The 18,740-nt window shown below is 66.8% G+C and overlaps 1 protein-coding gene across 3 annotated transcripts in view; it reads right to left on the bottom strand.

The window, feature by feature from the left end:
- Positions 1-592: 592 nt before the first annotated feature.
- PLCH2 (phospholipase C eta 2) overlaps positions 593-18,740 on the bottom strand; it is a 65,690-nt gene continuing 47,542 nt past the window's right edge. Inside the window, exons 6-23 of one of the 3 annotated variants that reach the window (XM_084962604.1) lie at positions 17,083-17,176; positions 16,708-16,911; positions 16,341-16,461; positions 14,820-14,991; positions 14,403-14,510; positions 13,235-13,384; positions 9,500-9,586; positions 9,045-9,127; positions 8,539-8,636; positions 8,280-8,462; positions 7,824-7,931; positions 7,152-7,276; positions 6,994-7,078; positions 6,576-6,722; positions 6,096-6,175; positions 3,730-4,027; positions 2,451-2,478; positions 593-2,280 (exon numbers count right to left, since the gene is read on the bottom strand). In XM_084962604.1, the coding sequence (XP_084818730.1) occupies positions 2,468-2,478; positions 3,730-4,027; positions 6,096-6,175; positions 6,576-6,722; positions 6,994-7,078; positions 7,152-7,276; positions 7,824-7,931; positions 8,280-8,462; positions 8,539-8,636; positions 9,045-9,127; positions 9,500-9,586; positions 13,235-13,384; positions 14,403-14,510; positions 14,820-14,991; positions 16,341-16,461; positions 16,708-16,911; positions 17,083-17,176 (2,154 nt within the window). In that variant the 3' untranslated portion in view covers positions 593-2,280; positions 2,451-2,467. The remainder of the gene's footprint in view (positions 2,281-2,450; positions 2,479-3,729; positions 4,028-6,095; positions 6,176-6,575; positions 6,723-6,993; positions 7,079-7,151; positions 7,277-7,823; positions 7,932-8,279; positions 8,463-8,538; positions 8,637-9,044; positions 9,128-9,499; positions 9,587-13,234; positions 13,385-14,402; positions 14,511-14,819; positions 14,992-16,340; positions 16,462-16,707; positions 16,912-17,082; positions 17,177-18,740) is intronic. The other 2 variants (XM_084962603.1, XM_084962605.1) reach the window with 2 other exon arrangements.

Here is an 18,740-nt window from a genome sequence, read left to right as displayed (position 1 = left end):
ACCCCTCCCCAAGCTGGACCTGACCCTCGGGCTGTGGACCGGAGCCACAGATGCCACGTCACTGCAGAACTGGCCCTGGTGGCAGCTGCGAGGCTGCCTGTGTGCGCCAGTGGTCTTGGGAACAGGGAGCTGTGTGTAGTCCCACCGCCATGGCCCCCGGGCCTTGGGGGACAGCCCTGTGTGCTGAGGAGGCCCAGCTCCCCGGCACCTGGGCCCCTCACCTCAGGAGGACGCAGAAATGTGAGGCCACTGAGGCTGTTGCCTGCAGGGGCCTGTGCCCGGCCCTCTGTTCCCCAAACCCCCTCCTACCTGCCACCCTGCTGGGCCCTGAAAGCTGGGGCCCTACCCCCCTCCCCTGCCCCAGGAGCCTAAGTGCGGTGGTCTGGGGCCAGCGCTGAACTGCAAGGGGTGCGTGACCCGTCCGGGGCCAAGGCCTGCCCCCCAAAAGTGGGACTGGGAGCGAGGGAAGGGACAGGGCTGTAGATTGGGGGCTGTGGCCTCAGGACGCTGGGCCAGCCAAGCCCCCATGGGCACAGCCCCCAGCCCAGGAACAGCAGGTCCTGGCCCCAGAGGGACTGGCCAGCAGCCCACATGGAGCAGACGTGAACGTGTTTATTGGAGTCGCGTTCAGGGGTTTACAGAGTCTGAAACATCCCATACAGAGCAGCGTTTGTGCAGAACAAGCCAGGACTCGAGGTGGGGGTGGCGGCTCTCTGGGTCACTCTGGGCACGTGACAAGCATTCCTGGGGGCCTCGAATGGCAGGACCGAGCACACGTGCCCACGCACACCCACGCGGCCAAACCTGGTGATGGTGGAAAAGGACACGGCACCATGTTCGTGGGGTAGGAGATCGGTCTCAAAATTTAAACCTCTCTCTGTGTGTGTACACAGATCTGAACATGTCCTAGGCTCCCTCCTTCCCCAGGAGGAGGCACAGCCGCACCCAGATGGCCTTGGGGCCGGCTCGGGACAGCAGTGGCGTCCAGCCGTGGGGCTGCCTCGAGGGCGGCTGGTCAGAGTCTGAGCAGGAGGCTGGTGGGGGCAGCACCTGGCTGGTCAGTGGTGCCCTTGGCGGGAGCCAGCACATCTCCATAGCCCTCTTGGCCCACGGAGCAGGCGCCCTCAGGGGTACCCCGCTCCTCCTCCGGGGGTCCCCTCGGGCCCTGCAGCCGCTGCTGCCGCTCCTGGGCCTGGCGGGCACGGCTGGCGATGGCTCGCACCCGGCTCTGGCTGCGGGAGGAGGAACGCCGCAGGAAGCCCGGGCCCCCCGTGACCCCCTCCCTGGCCAGGCCCAGGCTGGTAGGCGACGTGATGTCCCCTGCCTGCTGGAAGCCGGTGAGCCAGCGCAGCTGCTCTGTCAGGGCGTCCGGCCGCACCCCCTGCCCTGCCGGCCTCTCTCCAGCCAGACCCAGGCTGTGGCCCAGGCTGTGGCCGAGGGGCTCCACACGTGGGGCAAAGTCATCAGCCGTCAAGTCCCCAAGGCTCTTGGACTTGGCCGTCACGGTGCAATCCCCGAGGCCCGCCAGCGGGAGGCGGCCCCGCAGCTGCCGAGGGGCCAGGGGGCGGGGCTGCAGCTTTTCCGGCGCTGCAGGCAGCTGGCCCGCCACCCGCAGGTTGGGATTGGATTTGCTCTTGGTCACAGCGGGCAGGTCCAGGCGGGCGGCCGGGGCCGAGCAGGGCCGCAGGGGCAGACAGCCTGCCGCAGCCCCTGGGAGGCTCTCGCGGCCCAGGCCCAGGCCCGGCAGGGAAAGGTCGATGACTGTGTCACCAGACGAAACGCTAGAGGACGAGGACACACTGCCACGGTGGCTGCCTGGCTCCAGCCGTTGCCACAGCCGGTCGCCACCTGTGGCATCTAAGTACATGGCGGGGCAGGGCCCGGCCAGGGGCCACCGCCCACTCGGGGGCTCTGAGGACCCCTGCCCCTCACTCTTGGCCCTTCTGGGCAGAGGGCCTGGAGCCCGAGGATGGCCCCTGCCGTCGGTCTGGTTGCTGGGGCCTCCGCTGCCACCCGCCCACTGCCAGCTTTCAGGGGCTGGCTCGGTGTCCCCTTGGCTCCTGGTCCTGAGCTGGGGGGGGCCAGAAGCTCCCAGAGCCACCCTTGGGGGGCTTGCTGAGTTGGCGCCGGGACCTGCGGAGCACTGGGGCCCTCCGGGGGAGTGTTGGGGGTGGGCAGCCACGGGCAGGGGGGCACCGGGGCCCAGGGCTGGCTCCTCGGCAATGGTTTCCAGGCTGCACAGGGAGGAGACGGACCTCTGCGTGGAGAAGGGGCGGGTGTCTGTAGGAAAGAGGGGGGGAGTGTGTCGGGGTGTCCCCATGGCTTTGCGCCCCAGGCCCCCCCCGGTTAGGCCCCCCAGACACACAGAGCTGCCCCCCACCCTGCCCTCCGGCTCCAGGGCTGCTGGGGCCAGGGCAGGTCAGGGCACTGGGAGGCCGGACCCCCGTTACCTGGCACTCGGCTACTCTCAGTTCCTAACTAGGGAGGCAGCATGGGGACAGAAAGGAGAACAGAGAGGTCAGAGGGGGCGGGCCAGCGGATAGACGGGAGGATGCAGGCTGGGCGGGTGCAGGGAGGGAGCGGGAGGGAGGCTCAGCTCCCAGCCTGCCGTCCCCAGACTGGGCCTGCTTCTTGTGGCCTGGGGCCCTGAGCAGTCCTCTGTCACCACCAGCCCTTGGGGGTTGGGGGGGGGGCAGGGGATCTGGAGCTGAGCTGCTCCTGAGGGAGTCCCCAGGGCTAAGGCCACTTGCAGTCTGCTCCCCCGACCCCACACTCAGCAAACTGAGCCCCGTCCAGCGCCCAGGCCAGACTGCCCAGAGAACGGCGGGCAGGCGGGGGCAGGGGGGAGGGGGATGTGGGGTGGGAAGCCAGCAGCCTGTCCCTGAAGGGAGGCGGGAGGGTGCGTGGAAGCTGCCCCCGGGGGCCTGCAGTCAGGCCACGGAAAGGGGGCTCGGCACGGGCCCTGGGGCCGGTCTCCAGAGGTCACACTTTCAGCCACTGGCCTCAGCAAGCAGAGCCTGGCTCGCAGACTCCCCGGTCCCCACCCCAGGGCCCATTCCCTTAGCCCCTTGGGCGGACAGACCAGGGACCAGGGGCTGAGGGGCCCGAGGGACCAGCCGATGGAACACAGGAAATGAAGGCGCGTGGAGTGAGCACACGGAGGCGATGGTTCTGACACGGAAGCGCAGCAGGGACGCCTGGCCAGGCCATGCGAGGGCGGGGGGGCCAGCACGGGACTCTCGGAGGGGCCTCTGGTCTTACCGGTGGAGAACACGGGGGATTTACTCCTAATCTCCTCCAGCTTTTGAACGAACAGGGCATTCATCTCCCGCTGCAAGGCCCCCGCCTGCCTGCGGGGGGCGGCCTCGGGGCTGTGGGGGGCGACCTCGGGGCTGCCCGGGCTGCTGGAGTCTGAGGACACGGAGCCACTGCCGCCTGGACCCAGCCGCCGGGCCCCAGGGCCCTTGGGAGCCCTTCCGCTTCTCCCGGGGACGGCGCAAGCAGCCCCCAGTGCATCCGCCCAGGCCCGGGGCTGCTGGCTGATGGCCGAGTGCCCGCCCTCGGGCCCCGGGCTGGACGGCCGCCCCCTCCGCAGGCCCTCACTGTCCTCGCCGGCGCAGGAGCCCACCACACACTTCATGCAGGTGGCGGCCATCCCGGCAGGCCCAGGGCCTTCGGGGGCCCGCGGGGGCGGCTCCTGCACTGGGCGCCCCTCCGCCGGCGCCTTACCTCGGGGGCTGCAGCTGCCCGGCTTCTCCGGGGCCGGGACCTCCAGAGCAGGGCCTGGGCTGGAGGGTGCCGTGTCGCCAGCCTCCCCCTCAGAGCCCACGTCCTGCGTGCCCAGGACCAGCTCCGGGAAGGCCTTGCGGCCCGGCTTCTGGCTCTTGGTTGGGGCGCTGGCCGTGCGCCGTAGGAGCCGCTGGCTAACGGAGGGCCGGGGCGGGGGCCGCCCAGCAGCATGACTGTCCAGGGAGCCGGGCTTTGGGCCTCGGAGGAACAGACCTTTTAGGCCCAGAGCCTGTTTGACCTGCAAGAAAAAGAGACACATAGCCGACGGCCAGGCACAGGGGCCGGAGACCACCCAGCCCCGTCCAGCTGCGCCCCGGCGGGCCGCGGCCTGGGTGAGCCCGCTGCAGCCCCAGGGCCGCCTCACTGAGGGCGCTGGTGGGCGTCTGGCTTGGGCTACTCAGGGCTGTGCGTCAGGAGGAATGTCTCCGGGCCAGCTCCACCAGGGACAGCGGCTGCCTGGGCTGCAGCACAGGCAGGGCTACACCTGCCTGCACAGGGGTGGGGAGCATGGGCACCAGTGGAGGGACGGCAGCTCTGGGGCAACTGTGCCAGGGAGGGCTGGGGACGGGGCCCCGAGGGTCTCCCAAGCAGAGACCTCGTCCCAGCCCCATGCCCCCCTCGCTGGCCCCTCGCCCCCAGCTCTGGCAGGGCAGGTTGGCATGGGGCCCCTCGGGTGGTTCTGGTGTGGAGAGCAAGACGGGGTGAGACCCAGATGGAGCAGACCCCAGCCACGTTCCCCGCCCCCAGGTGCCGCGGCCGAGGAAGCAAGCACAGCCAGGCCAGCCCAGCGGTCCGCTTGCCCGTGCTACTTCTTCCAGGAAGCCTTTCTGGACTCCTCCCAGCCTCGGCCTACTCTCTGTTCACGCTGGCTTGGTGCCCCCTAAACCACTGGGCCCGGGGCGGGGGGTGGTCCCTGCAAGGCCTCTCCCCGCAGCCTCCCTGACTGAGGAGGGCAGCCGGGGTCCCCAGATATGGCTGACAAGTGCCTGGGTCAACCCCGGACAGGCTGGCAGGGTCCACACATGCAGAGACCCTGAAAACAGCTCCAGGCCCCAGTGACATAGGGGCCCTTCTGGGCAGAGGCATCGGTGGCCAGCACTTGAATCAGCTGCCTGATTCAAGATCCCAAATCCAGAGCAATTTGGTCAAAGTCGGCTGGAAAGTCATTTAGAAGAAGGTCCAGAATTCAAGCTCGGAGCTTCTGGTCCCTGGGACTCCTCCCACCCCCCCACCCCCGCCCCGGCACTGGGCACTGTGACACACACAGAGCCAGAGAGACACACAGGTAGGGGGCACACAGAGGGAAGTGGGGGAGAGGGCACAAGCACCAACAGGAGGGCCAGCGGCCGGGGACCAGACACAGAGGGGGTGGGGCAGGGAGGACGTGCGGGGTCGAAGGCCAGGGGCGGGAGCAGACACACAGGTGGCCTGGCTGAAGTCCTGGACCTGCCTCATAAATGCCTCTCTGTGCCTGAGGGGGGCGCAGGGGACCCAGAACCACGTCCCGACCCAAGTCACATGAGCTGACAGTCTCCAAAATGCTACCAGGAATCACGGATGCTAAGGGGACGGCCTGAGCATGCAGGTGGGGGCGGGCAGGCCACGCCGCCCCCGCGCTGGGGTACCTTCAAGCTCCTAACAGGGCTGCGCTTCTAAGGTGGACTTTGGACATAGAGAAGCCCACTGCAAGACCAAAGAGACAGGGTGAGCCTCGCCACACCGACGGCGGGCGCAGAGCCGCGGAGACGGAGACAGGACAGACGGGGCAGACGACGGAGCTGGGAGGCCTGCGGGGCCCACAGCGGCTGGTGCCCAGGCCGAGGAGCTCGGCAGGAGAGAGACAGTTAGTGCCGGCACCTGCGCAGACCCCCGCGTGTGCCTGACAGACGCCACCTGCCACCCTGAGCACGGAACGGGGCCTGGGGAGTCAGAGCGGGATCCATCCCGGGGCAGCGGTGCTGGCGGCTGGCGGGGGGACAGGGGGGTCAAAGCCAGGCAGACGCCCTCAAGGCGGGACAGAGAGCCAGGGGGCCCTGAGAAGTAGAAGGGGGAGGCTCAGGAGAACAGGAAGGGACTGGGGATCCTGAGGAAGGGCCGTGGCATCCGTCTCCAGGGGGCCATGGTGGCCCAGGATGTGGCAGCAGGGCTGGCGGAGACATGTCAGAGGCAACCCTTTCCTGATGGGGACACATGCCCAGTGAGGTAACCGCTAGGCCTCGTGGCCCTGGGGACAGGGAAGGGGTGGGGGTGGGGCTGTGGCTGGTGTACCCCTTCCCGCAGCCAGTGGCCCTGCAGGTGGCACTCACCTTACCACTGATGTCACTGATGGCGACGTGGACAAAGATGGAGGCCTCTTCCATCCCCTCCAGGTACACGTGCCGATAGCCTGAAACGGCCGGGGTCGAGGCTCACCCTGGCTCCCGCCCGTCCCGTCCGCGTCTCCCACGCTCAACTTAAAGGGCCCAAGGCCCTGAATACCACCCGTGAGCCCAGCCCTGGGGACTCCACCTCCTCCGGGAAGCCTGCCCACATTGCTCTGGCCTGCAGGGACCTTTTCCTCTTCTGGGGGCTGGGGGGGCTTGGTAGCTGGAAGTCCCCTCCCCCCTTCCACCCACCCAGTGCCGTGGCCTTGACCCCTCCTCCTCAGCTCCCCCTGTGTCCCCACGCCCACCCGTGGAGGGAGCCAACTGGCAGGAGGAAGCTGAGCCCACCCACCCTGTGCTGGAGCCCTCTGCTGGCCCAGGCTCTGCCCTCCTCACCCCCCACCCCACTGGCCCTCTGCCCACCTGGCATCATGCTGCTGAAGGCCAGCGTCCTTTGGCCGATGAAGTCACGCCCAATGGGGTCATGGTCCCAGACGAGGAAGCGCACCAGCGCTATCTCGGGCATGTGTACTGTGAACACCAGTGTCTCCTCCCACATGGGGTTGAATCCTGGAGGCCGCCAGGGGGAGGTGTCACTTCCTGCCCCCTCCTCACCTCGCAGGCAGGCCCGTCCGCACCACAGCTCCACCCCGGAGGCCACCCGGTGGGCTTAGGGTTAGTCTTCCGGGGAAGACTCCGTGTCCAGCAGGGGCGGGGGGCAGCCTGGACAGTTACCTGAGGCACAGGAGGTGGCTCTTGCCCTTCCCTCCCAGTCAGAGGAACTCACGGGCACAGGGGCAGTGACAGGGTCCCCTCCCGCCCGCCCGGGCTGCGCCCTCACCATTGTCGTCCACCACGCGGGTTTGCCCCTTGTCGCAGTCCACGGGGAGTCCGATGACCTCCACCTCCACGAAGGGGTCAATGATCTGCACGGAGGGCGGGGGTGGCGCGGGTCCAGCCTCGCCCAGGCCCCTCCCGCCCCCCAGGCCCGCCTCCTACCTCCCCTCGGTCACCCAGCACCGAGTCCCGCGGCTTGGGGAGCTGCTGCCCGCTGATGACCCGCAACACCAGCTGCTTCTTGAGCTGCCCCGGCAGGGGGTCCTCGGAGTGGGGGTTGAAGAAGCCTTCGGGGCGGGCGGGGCAGCCTCAGCTCCCACCTCGCCCAGCCATGGGAGGAACGGGAGGGAGCCCCTGCCCCCCCACCCCCCTCCCCCAGCAGCTGCGTGTGGGTCTCCTCTGTCCACCCACGACGGGGCCCGACTCGCTCCCTCCCGCAGGGGAACCCGGGGGCTCAGGCGTGCGAGGCCTCTCGCTGCCTCTGGGGGGGCGGGGGCTGAGCACGTTGAAAGGTGGAAAGCTGAATGCAGGTCAAGGCTGCAGAGCACAGGGGCGTGGAGGAGGATCAGGGTTCAAGTGCGAGGAAACCCACAAGAGCATTCAGCGGGTCACGGAGGAAACGGACGGTCTGGGAAGGGAGGAGGCCGCTCCTTAAAAGGCCCAGCCAGCCCTCGCTCAAGGGTGTCTGGCCTGGGGCCCCGGCCCGCTGGGGAGGGGTTCTCAGTTCCTGCACAATTGGGGGTCCTTCCCAGAGCGACCAGCCAGGTGGCTTTGCGGGGTCCCCCCTGCAGGCTCCACGCAGCCCACCCCCAAGTTTTGGGCCCACAGCCTCACCCTGGCACATGCACTGGGGCTTGAGCACGTAGCCGCAGCTGCCGTTGGCACTGAACTTGGCCCGGTTCAGCTGCAGCATCCGCCCCTCCGACTGGTAGTTCAGGGCGACTGCAGGGAAGGGTGCGAGGCAGTCGGTCAGCGCCAGACCCACGTGCCCTTGTCCGCACTGCCCGAGAACCCGCGTCTGCCTATGAGAGCAGGGGACCAGGGCCACATGTCCCCCAGGACTTCCCCGGAGCAGACACCTCGGGCCCCGCATGCCTGAGGAGCCTGGACAGACTCGCGTCACTTTCCTGCCTCGCCCTGGGCCTAAAGCCCCCGGCCCTGGGGCCCCACCCGTGCCAGCCTGGTGAAGGTGGCTGGATGCCACGAAGGTTCTTCAGAGCCACGGGCAAGACAGCCAAGCACAGTGTCCGTGGAGCGCCCGGTCTCACCCTCCTCACGCCCTGGACCCACCCATCTGGCAGCCGGCGTTCCAGAAGGGCTGCGGGTCGTAGTTGCTGGAGTCCACGCGGTAGGAGGAGGGGTAGATGCGTGAGAGCTGGTGCTGGTTGAAGCGCAGGTACTGCATTGGCTTCTGCTGCAGGATCTGCTGGGCCTTGGTCTCGCTGAAGGACGACACCTGCCAGCTGGATGCCACTGCAGGCGCGAGGGCAGCGTCAGGACTGAGCTCAGCCCAGCGCCCCCCGCCCCCCCCACACCCGGCGACCCTCACCCTCTGTCTCCACGTCATGGATGCCCACAGACTTGGTGTACTTCACCAGGTCCGAGAGGGCCCGGGACAGCTTCACCGTCTTCTTTTGCCGAGCGGCCCTGCGGGAGGGCAGGGCGGGGTCAGGACTCTGGGTGGCGCCCCGCCCTGTCCAGGCCCCAGGGCTTGCCGGGCTCCCTGATTGACCCAGAACGTCCCTCAAGCATTCACTGCGCCCCTGCGTTCCAGGTGTCAGGACACAGTGGACGGGCTGAGAGGTGACACTGGGGGAGGGGCAGGTGCTGAGCCCACCAAGGAACCTCGCCTAGGACAGGTGCTACCGAAAGGAACGCACAGACCCACCCTGGCCAGCCTGGCCACTGCACCCCGGGGTCCACACCCTGGGCCCCCACGCCCTTCCCACAGTGGATCCTGAGCCTGCACATCTGACTCCTGCCGTTGCCAGGACAACAGCCTCGGGGTTCCTGCCGCTGTCTCTTCAAGGGTCCAGACACTGTCAGGACACTGACCCTCGGCTCTGGCTGCCTTGGGAGTCCAGGTCCTCGTCCCCCTCCTCCACGCTGGCCGCCTTCTTTAGCTTGCTGCTCTTTTTCTGTGCAGAGGGAGGGTGCAGTCGGGACCCACGGAGCCCAGGCTTGGCGGGGCCCCCTGCAGAGGGTGCCTCGTGCGGGGGGAGGGCCTGCTGTCCTGGGGTCCTGGTGCCTAACCCTTAGCTGGGCCTGCCACGCCCTGCTTGGCCTGGGCCCTGGGTGACCTGAGCTCTGGGCACTGGCCAGTGTGGACCCGGGGGGCTGGTCAGGGCTCCAGACCCAGCACATACAGCAGGATGAGGCAGTCGGGAACGCCAGGACCCTCGGGGCTGGAGGAGACCCCCCCAGGGCTGGCTGGCCCAGGGAGAACTGGGCACACGGGGGCAAAGAGCGGGGTTGGCTCAGGCAGGGCCCCCGTCTGGAGCCCAACGGACCTTGTGCTTGGAGAAGCTGCTCACACGGAGCCGGCTGTTTCGTCTGCTTGGCCCGGCGTCCTCCCCGGATGCCACGTCCTCCTCGCCCTGGGAGGGGAGACAGCCGTGGGCGGGGGGCTGCTCCCAGTGCCCAGCCCCCGAGAGGCGCAGTCCCCAACCCACTCTGGGGGCGCAGTGTCAGCAGCCAGGAAGCAGCCGCCTGGGACCAGCGCACAGGGCCCAAAGGAGATGCTCGCTCTGCACATGCCCCTCTCAGGCCCCGGGATGTGCTGTTTAAACTCCTTAGGTTCCCAGGGAATTTTTCTCCCATGGATGCTGACTGCATGATAAATGCCGTTTGTGTGTCTGGAACATTCCTCAGCGTGCCTGCTTATGTAATGCTCGGACGAGGAGGATCCCTGCGGCTCTGGAGTCCTGGCCTGCTTCTTGCAGCAGCAGAGGTATTTACCTACTTAGACAACCCCCAGAGCTGCGGCCGTGCACCGTTCACTCAGCAAAGGCTGAGGTTCCTTGCCACCATTTACAGAACACGCGTGTCAGCGGCTCCCTCCTGGCTCCCGGCCCCCGGCCCAAGGGCTCCTGGGCCAAGGCACAAAACTGCCACCCACCCTGATGCTCAGCCACATCCCCAGAGCAGCTGGGAGCCTGTATAGTGTCCCAGAGGCTGCCGCAGCTGCCACCAGCCACCCCCAGCCCCTTCCACGGATGCCCCCCAAACTCTCTCAACATTGCTCAGGATGTGCCCACCGGGGCGGGAGCTGGCTTCTGTCAGGCTCCCTGGAGCCGTGCACCTGCAGCCAAAGTCCCGTGTTAGGGAGGGGTTTCAGCTGAAGGCACATGCATCGGCGCATATCTGCACCTGTGCCCTGCTGCGCCCATGCGTGCTTCTACATGCAGCCTGCGGGCGCACCTGCACGCAGGCACACCTGCACACGGGCGCATCTGCACACGGGTGCCTCCCTGGCTGCTGGCCTCTCCCCCAGCAAAGGAGCGGAGCCCCTCAGGTCTGGCTTTCTGGCGCGTGGCAGAGGAGCCTGGAGCTCAAGCAGGGGCACAAGGCGTCCCATGCCCAGCAGAGGAGGCAGGATGGTCAGTGTGTGCCCCAAGGGCAGAGGATGGGGACAGGCTTGGGGCCCCATTGCCTGGGCTCACACACTGGAAGAGGGAGCACCTGGCCAGAGACACCACCACTATCAGCTGCCCTCATGCTGGCCGCTCCTCTGAGCCCTGCCTGCGCCTCCGCCCCCTGGTAGTCAGGACAGGCGCCTCCCAGCTCCTGCCTCCAACCGGGTCTGCCCTCCCTGTGCCCTTCCAATTAGCAGAGAGCAGGGAGAGGCGCTGCTCTGGAGCCCAAGGGCACAGGTCCTCAGTAATGGAGGCGCTTGGGTCTGACCTGGTCTCTCCCAGGCCCCCAGCTCCCCTCCTCATCTGTTAGGGATGTTCCACAGGCTGGTGGGGCGCTGGACGTGTGTTTGAGCCAGCGAGCTGACACATCACCCAAAACACCGTGGTCACCCAGCACAGGAGTGCCCACGAATCTGGGCACAACCCAGAAGGGCACATGCTGGCCCAGCATCCTGAAGAAGTGCTGCAGCCAGAAACCACTGTCGCTGTCACACTGAGCCTGGCAGGGAGGCAGCGCCCATGAGCACCCACAGGAGATGGGGGCAGCAGGGCCACTTCTGGCTGCTCCCACCCAGGACATGGTGTCGACGGGCCTCTGTGCTCACAGGAGCCCGGCAGGGCGGGGACGCCTGCACCACAGGCAGGACACCCATACCTGGGACAGAGCTCAGGCTGCAGGGCCTGGCCTGGCAGGTACCTCTTGACTGAGGAGGTCCAGTCCTGGCCACACGTGGGCGCCAGGTCCCCCCAAAGGAGCAGGCCTATCCCTGGCAGAACCAGCACCCACTGGGTTGTGCCCAGCCTGTGGATGGGCATCCATCCATTGCCTACAGCCACTCCCATGGCACCCTGGGCCCCTGCCTCCTCCCAGAGGGACCCTTCCTGGGGCCTGGGGAACGGGAGGCCATGGCAGGGAGACAGAGGGGTACAGCAGGAGCAGGTCCACGACCCCACTGCCCAGATACTCCCCCTCTGCCTTGACGCCCCCTCAGGGAACGCTGGCTCCACCCCCTCGTCCCCATCGGAGGTGGGGCCACTGCGCTGGTGGGAGGGGGTGAGATTCCCTGCTCCCCTCCCAGCCCAACCCTGGGTGGCGCCTCCTCTGGGAAGCCTTCCCTGAACACCTGCCCTGCACGCAGAAGGCCGCCCTGACACGAGGTCCCGGGGCCAGACTGCCCTGCCAGTCGCCTCTGGTCCCCAGCGGAGGGAAAGCAGATTTCACACAGGCCCTGCGGGTGGGGCAGCACCACCATGCACGCTGCCCGTCTGCCCACCCGCTGGAGCTGTGGGCGCTCCGCATCCTCCCTGCCTCCACGGCACGTGACCAGCAGGGGTCAGCCGCACAGGGCCACCCTCACGTTTCTAGGGTGCCAGCTGCACCTTGTACCCCATGGTCGGACACAAACACCCACATTCAAAAACACTTGGACTTTCCACACGGCACAGCGGAAATGAATCTGACTGGCATCCGTGAGGATGCAGGTTCAATCCCTGGCCTCGTTCAGTGGGTTAAGGATCCGGCGTTGCCATGAGCTGTGGTGTAGGTCGCAGACACGGCTCGGATCTCACATTGCTGTGGCTGTGGCGTAGGCCAGCAGCTACAGTGCCAATTCAACCCCTAGCCTGGGAATCTCCATATGCCGCAGGTGCGGCCCTAAAAAAAAAGCCTATTGCTCCAGGGGTGCCCCTCACCCGGCCAGGGAGGAGACGCCTCCCCACCTAGAGCTCAGACAGCTGGTACCCCCAAGAACAGGGAGACGTCCCCCAGCCCACCTGCACAACGCGGTCTGCACGGCCGACCGGCACCTCCCAGCCCCACGGCCCACTGCTCCGCCCGCCACAGCCCCTGTGAGGGCCCCTGCCTTCCACCTACTCAGCTACTGTGACCGTCCTTCAGCGTTTTCGGGGACCCCCCAGACCGCACCACAGCCGCTCAGCCTGGCTGCCCCCCTGCCCCCCACAGCACGTCTCACTTCATCTGAGACCTCATCACCCGTGTTCTCCACACGAGCTACCCCCAGAGCGCAGCGCATCCCTGCAAAGCCAGCCCCACCTGACAGCCTGGAGCCCCGTCGCCCCCGCAGGAAGTGAGGCCCGGCCTCCTGGCCCCGCCCGCCTGGCCAAGTCCTCTTCTGTGAGGAGCTGCAGGGCCCTGGGGCCGCCTGCCCCTCCTGCCCACAGGGGGGAGGGTGTGGGCCAGAGCCACTGCCCGCAGGCCTCCAGGGGCTGCCCAGGCCACCTGCGCAGTGACCGGGGATGGCCCTGGGTCCCCCAGGATGGGAAGCAGAGCAGCCCGGTAGGAGAGCTTGGAGAACCTAGGGTAGAATAAAGATGCACCAGCAGGCAGGGGGCTGGGGCTGTGTGCGCGCAGCTGTGCGTCCAGGTGTTTGGGGGAAGGTGAGTATGTGCAGATGTGTGTGTGCAAGTGAGTGCGGGAAGCTACGTGAGCAGGTGGGGGGGGAGGTGAGTGTTGGAAGGTGCGTGTGGGGGTATGTCCAGGTGAGTGCGTGCAGGTGTGTGTGCATGCAGATGTGCACAGGCGTGCAGAGACCACACACTCGCGGCCCCTCACCCAGCTGCAGGCCCACCCCGCTGGCCTCAGGCACTCACCTTTCTGGCCTCTGCCTTGTGCCCCGGCGGGGGCAGTGGGGACACAGGGATGTCACTCGGGTCCTCACAGTCCCGGATCTTTGACTCCTTCATCAGGGAATCCAGTTTCTTCTTGGCAATGTTTTCCACGCGTTTCCGATTGGTGGAGGCCTGCGAGAGTCACACCGCCAGCCCATCAGCCTCGATTCCCAGGCTTGCGGGCAGCAGGGTCCCGGGCAGGGCCACAGGGGCCTGTAGGGAGCAGGGCCAGCGCCACCCCACCTGGCGTCTTGCAGGCAGCGCTGGCTGCAGGCTCACGCCCACGTCACACTGCTGCTCCTCAAACCAACCCTGGCTGCTCTGGGGTGCACAGCGGGCATGCGATGTGCCCCGGGGCCACGGGCAGTGGTGAGCGGGACCCGATCTAACCCTGCCTGTGTCAGCGGCACACCTTTGCCCCTGGGACCCAAGAGGCAGCTCACCTGGTGCACCGTGGGCAATCTGGGCTCTGAGAGCCACACCGCAGCTCATCTGAGAACTCATCTTGAGCCTCAGGGAGATGGGCGGGGACGGGGACAGTGCCTGGCTGGACGGCCCGCAGCGTGGCTCTGATGCCCTTGGACCCTAAGCCGCCACACCCGGGCTGGAGTAGGTACAAGACGGCTATCACAGCACGTGCGTTTACCATTGCCTCTGGCCAGGAGCATGCACCCTAAGCAGGAGGAATCCAGGGCCTCGCAGCCTCACGGCTTCTCTAAACCAATCCACTGGCGTGGCAAGGAGGCTCCTGCATGCTTGTGTCCCCATCCATGGGCCCCTCCCGCGAGGGGAGGAGTAATACCTTGACCCTCTAGGCGGGATCCAGAGGAAGGAAGATGCTAATTAGAGAGCCCCCCACCTTCATTTCGCTGCAGGAAACCCCTGCTGAGTCCTCCGCCACCCAGCATAGCCTCCAGCCCGGGCTGCTGGATGCAGAGGTGACAGCCCTCTGGCTGGGGACGTGGCGTTCATGCCCTACATAGAGGGGTAGGTGGGAGGCCTGGGCTGAGCACCTGCTCAGCAGCCTGGCAGCTTTGCAAACCACCCTCGAATCTGCCCAATGCCCCTCCCTGCCTGCCTGCCGGCTCGCGTCCTACCCACAGGGAGGCCTGCCCTCCAGGGCTGCAGCCCACGCCCCGTCCCCACTCACATCCCCATTGAGGAGCTTGCAGTCCTCCTCAATCTCATCTGCGCTGTCCTCGTCTGACACCTCGCCCTCCTCGGCGTCCTCGCTGATATTGGCTGGGAGTTTCTTGCCCTGGTGAGGGAGGGTGGACCGTGGGAGGGGCCCCGCGGGAAGTCCTGGGAGGCTGGCACCCACGGGAGCAGCGGCGCAGGAGCCTGTGGCTCTCAGGCCAGGGGATGGGGTGGCACAGGAGAGAAACGGCCAGGGGTGATGCAGAGGGCCCCTCGACTGAGGCCAGGGCAGGGGCAGGGCTTGCCGTGACTCCTCAAATCTATCACAGACAGGGGGACACCTGCCTGGAGCCGGGCACTGCCCTGGCCCTGACCCCAGGTCGGAGGCTCAGCAGGATGCTGGCCCCAGGCGAGGCAGGCAGGGCCTCACCTTCACCAGGATCTTGCCCTTGAGCATGTGCGGAGAGGGCAGTTGGGTGGCATCCTCACTGCTCACTGATGACAAGTCTAGCTTGTCTCCGAGGATGTCGGTCAGATACTGGGCCATCTTCTTTTGCTGGACAACACTGCAGTGGTTCTCAATGGACAGAATCACTGGGTACCTACAGCCCAAAGGTGGAAGGGATGGGATGAGGCCAGGGGATGCCGGGCCCCACCCATGTAGGACCACAGCTCACTTGCACCGCTGACCAAGGAGGGAGCGTCACAGGGTCCCAGGAGAGATGGGACTACCTGCCACTCTGGGAGGGGGCCCGCAGTGACTTTCCAGACCAACTGAGCGTGTGGGAAAGGAGCTGGGAGACTGCAGGGATAGGTACAGAGGGCACCCCCGCCATTAGAAAAACAAAGGCAATTCGAAACTCCAGGAAAAAATAAAAGGAAATGCTGCAGCATATCACCAAGTCATGGTTTAAGAACGGTGTGGACGGAACTGGGGTGCAACACGGAGCAGGGGGTCGGCCGTGAGGAAGGTGATTCCATCCGCCAGATGCTGAAGGTGCTGTCCTGTGCATGGCTCTGGGGCCCAACACCAGCCCCATAAACAAGGCACAGCTTGGCACACACCATCTGGGGGACACCGTTCTTACTCGCGTGGGGCACGGTGGGCCTTGCCGCACGGGGGTTTTCACGATCAGTTCTTCAGCGGTTGGAATTATTTTTTCTAGCCTTGTGCTCATTTACTGGGATTTTTTTTTTGCCAAAAGGCAACAAGACGGTTTTCGCAACTGTAAGAGGCCGGGACCTAGAAGCCCTAACGACAGAGCCCTGGGATGTGGGGGCAGGGCGGGCAGCAAAAGGGCTCAGCCCCTGATTGTGCAGGCGAGGGACTGGACTGGCGGGGGATCCTTGTGCCAGCCAAGATCGTGCGGCCACGTGAGGCTCTGGCTCCCCGTGTGTCCAGCCCCCACCCGGAGACCCCCTCCCCTGCGGAGGCCCCCCTCCCCCTCTGCGGGCCCCTGTTTCTCGTTCTAAATCAGCCTTCCTTCCCCGCCGTCCTCCTCGTCGGTGAGCCCCGCTGAACCAAGGAACAAACAGCGTGGGGAGTCAGCCTTCTGTTTCCAGAAACTAAACTGGATTTTGTTCAACAGTGTCTACAGCCGCGGCTGAGGGACAGCAAATCGAGTCTGGCCGCCAAATGGCTTCTGAAGGGCAGTGAGGCCGGACCCACCACACAGGTCTCTGCCACCAGCAGGTGTCACCAAGGGCGCGTGGACAGGCTGCTTAACACACACGCCCACAGCCTGCATGGCCCCCGCTTGCCAAGCCGCTGCTCCTGCACCCACCCCTTTCCCCTCCTGGGAGCGGGGGTCCCACCCCCTCCTCCAGCCCTCCCCCTCTCTCCACGAGAAGCCCCCAAGCCAGCCGCTCAGCCGCCACAAGCCCTGCTCCCCCAAAGGACACAGGGGAGGGCGGGAGGGCCTGTCCCCGCAGCCCGGCCGCAGCCGCTCACTCGTTCCTGGCGAAGGCGTGCTTGTTGATGGCCTCGATGACGTCTTTGAAGAGGATCTTGGAGGTCAGGGTGTAGCCATGGTGCACGACCGGCTCCCCATCCGCCCCGTCCCAGCAGTCCACTGCGCCGGGCAGCAGCCTCAGTGCGGCCCACGGCTGGCCCACCGGCGCCCGGAGACCCTCAGCCCGTGGACTCCAAGCGGAGGCTCAGCCGGCAGCAGCAGGAGAGACCTCCCCCAACCCCTGGCCAGGCAGAGGCCGGACCCTGCCCGCAGACTCCAGGGCGCTCCTGGGGCCACCCCACCTCCCACAGGAGACGCAGCCCCTGGGCCGAGGGGATATGGGGTCCCAGAGCCCCCCCCACTCACCCTCCACGCAGCGGCAGCCGGCCTGCAGGACCCAGGCGTACATGTCCACCCTGGACTGGGACATGAGCTGGTCCCCCACGAGGTAGGTGTTGTGGGACGAGGTGATGAAGTAGTGGCTCAGCGGCCGTGTCATGTCCTGGTGCACACGGTGGTGCTCCGGGTTGAAGATGTCGCCGGCGGGGCTCCGGGTGTAGTTGGTGAAGCCTGCCGGGGGAGCACAGCAGGGCCGGGGGCTCAGCCCCACCCCTGGGCTCACCTCCGGACCCCCCGCCCCCACGCCAAGTGGACCTTGGAGTGACCCGCTCAGGCGGCCGGTCGGGGCACACAGGCTGCCCGTCAGCACCCGCTGGCTGGCAGGACAGCTGGACCACTCACCATCAATGCCCATGGCCCCCTTACTCTTGTTCTCTGGGCAGGGCTCAAACTGCTCAATGATGTCTCGGCAGGTCTCCAGAGTCACGCCCGTCATCTAAGCCAGAGCAGGTGCTTGAGCCCCGGCTGGCCCGTCTCCAGCCCAGCCCAGCCCCAGGCCGCCCCTCGTCCTCCACCACCACCTCCCACCCCATCAAAACCGCCACATGGTGTGGCAGGACTGATGCGCTGGTCCCTGCTGCATGCTCCCCGCTCAGGGGGCGTGCTGAGCACACCCAGTGCCACGAGACTTGGGACTCAGTGGCCAGCAGACCACAGGAGGGTCCCATGGCTTAGGAAGAGCCAACACTGGCTGAGGATCCTTGGCAGGGGGAGGGGTCTCTGGCCTTGTCAGCTGGGCCACCCCCATCCCATTCCCAAGACTAGTGGACCAGGTGGGCTGCCAGGGGCGAGGCCCAGAGCGAGAAGGTGTGGGAGAGCCAGGACGACGTCCCACTGGGAGGAGCCCCTCCTGTCGCCGGCCTGAGTCTCTCACAAGAAAGCTGCACACAGCAGCTGAGCCAAAGCTGGTCCCGCCCTTCAGTGGGGACGTGCGCCAGAGGCTGAAGAGTTTCCCAGGGCCCTGTGGGGCAGGAACCCCAGCTCCCCGAGGCAGGCCCACCAGAGGGGCTTCCTGGACATCGCCAGGAATGTGGGAGTGGGTATGGGGGGGTGAGGGGCAAATGGGCTCAGAGCTTGGGGCAGCTGTGAACCCAGGAGGCTCAGAGTCCCAGGGTCAGGGCTCAAACCATCCGGCTCATGGACAGTCTTGGCCCCAGACTGGAGAGAAGGTGCTGGAAAGTTTAGGGCAAATGTTAGGGAGAAACTGGTCAGTCCTGCCCATCCCAGATGGGCAATATTCCCTCCCCTCCCCCAAGCACACCAGCTGACGGGACGGAAGACGTATAGCCTGGCTCCCACACCACCCAGAGTGGCCAGGCTGGGAACGGGTGCCCTGAGCAACAGGGCCAGCCAGGCTGGAGCCAGCCTCCTCTGCTTGGGCCAGCCCCCAGTGCTCCCACCAGCAGGACGGGGGTACAGGGGAGGCAGGTGGGCGGCCACAAGGATAGAGACCTGCAAACTGTCACAGCGGCCGGAAAGGAGCCTGGGGCACAGTCCGGAAAGGAGCCTGGGGCACAGCCTGTTACTGCCAGGTTTGGGGCAGCCTCACCGGGCAGAGCGGGAGATCCAGGGCAAACGCCACCCAGTCCCTGCCATGCCCAGTGCCCCATCTGGCCCACGGTGACTCTGCACGGGAGGCAGGGGGGCACGGAGGCCTCTCAGCTGCCCTCGGCCGGGGGTCATGGCCCCAGCTGAGGCTTGAATGTTGCCCCCCACCCCACTCTCCGCCCGAAAGCAGCTCTAGGAGGGTCCCGGGAAGTTACAGGCCTGGAAACCAGTCCTCACAACCTCCTCCCTCAGCCTGAGGGTGGGGCCGCATGCAGGCTGAGGTTGAACGGCTCCTCTGGGGATGCTGGCCTTCCCCCCTGCCGCCACCCACAGGCTCCCAGCCTCCCTCCAGCAGAGCGGGCAGCACCAGCCTCTGCCTGGGCCTCAGGCGAGGGGTCTGGACACTGAGCTTCAGCCGGGCAGGGCTCGGGGAGCATGCAGCCTCTCAGAGG

This window comes from Sus scrofa, chromosome 6 (assembly GCF_054392235.1).
Source record: "Sus scrofa isolate SSC_HxYL_T2T_F1_AM1 chromosome 6, Sscrofa_HxYL_maternal_Yorkshire_Landrace_v2.0, whole genome shotgun sequence".
Classification (NCBI taxonomy): Eukaryota; Metazoa; Chordata; class Mammalia; order Artiodactyla; family Suidae; genus Sus; species Sus scrofa.
This window is presented reverse-complemented; position numbering and strand designations above follow the sequence as displayed.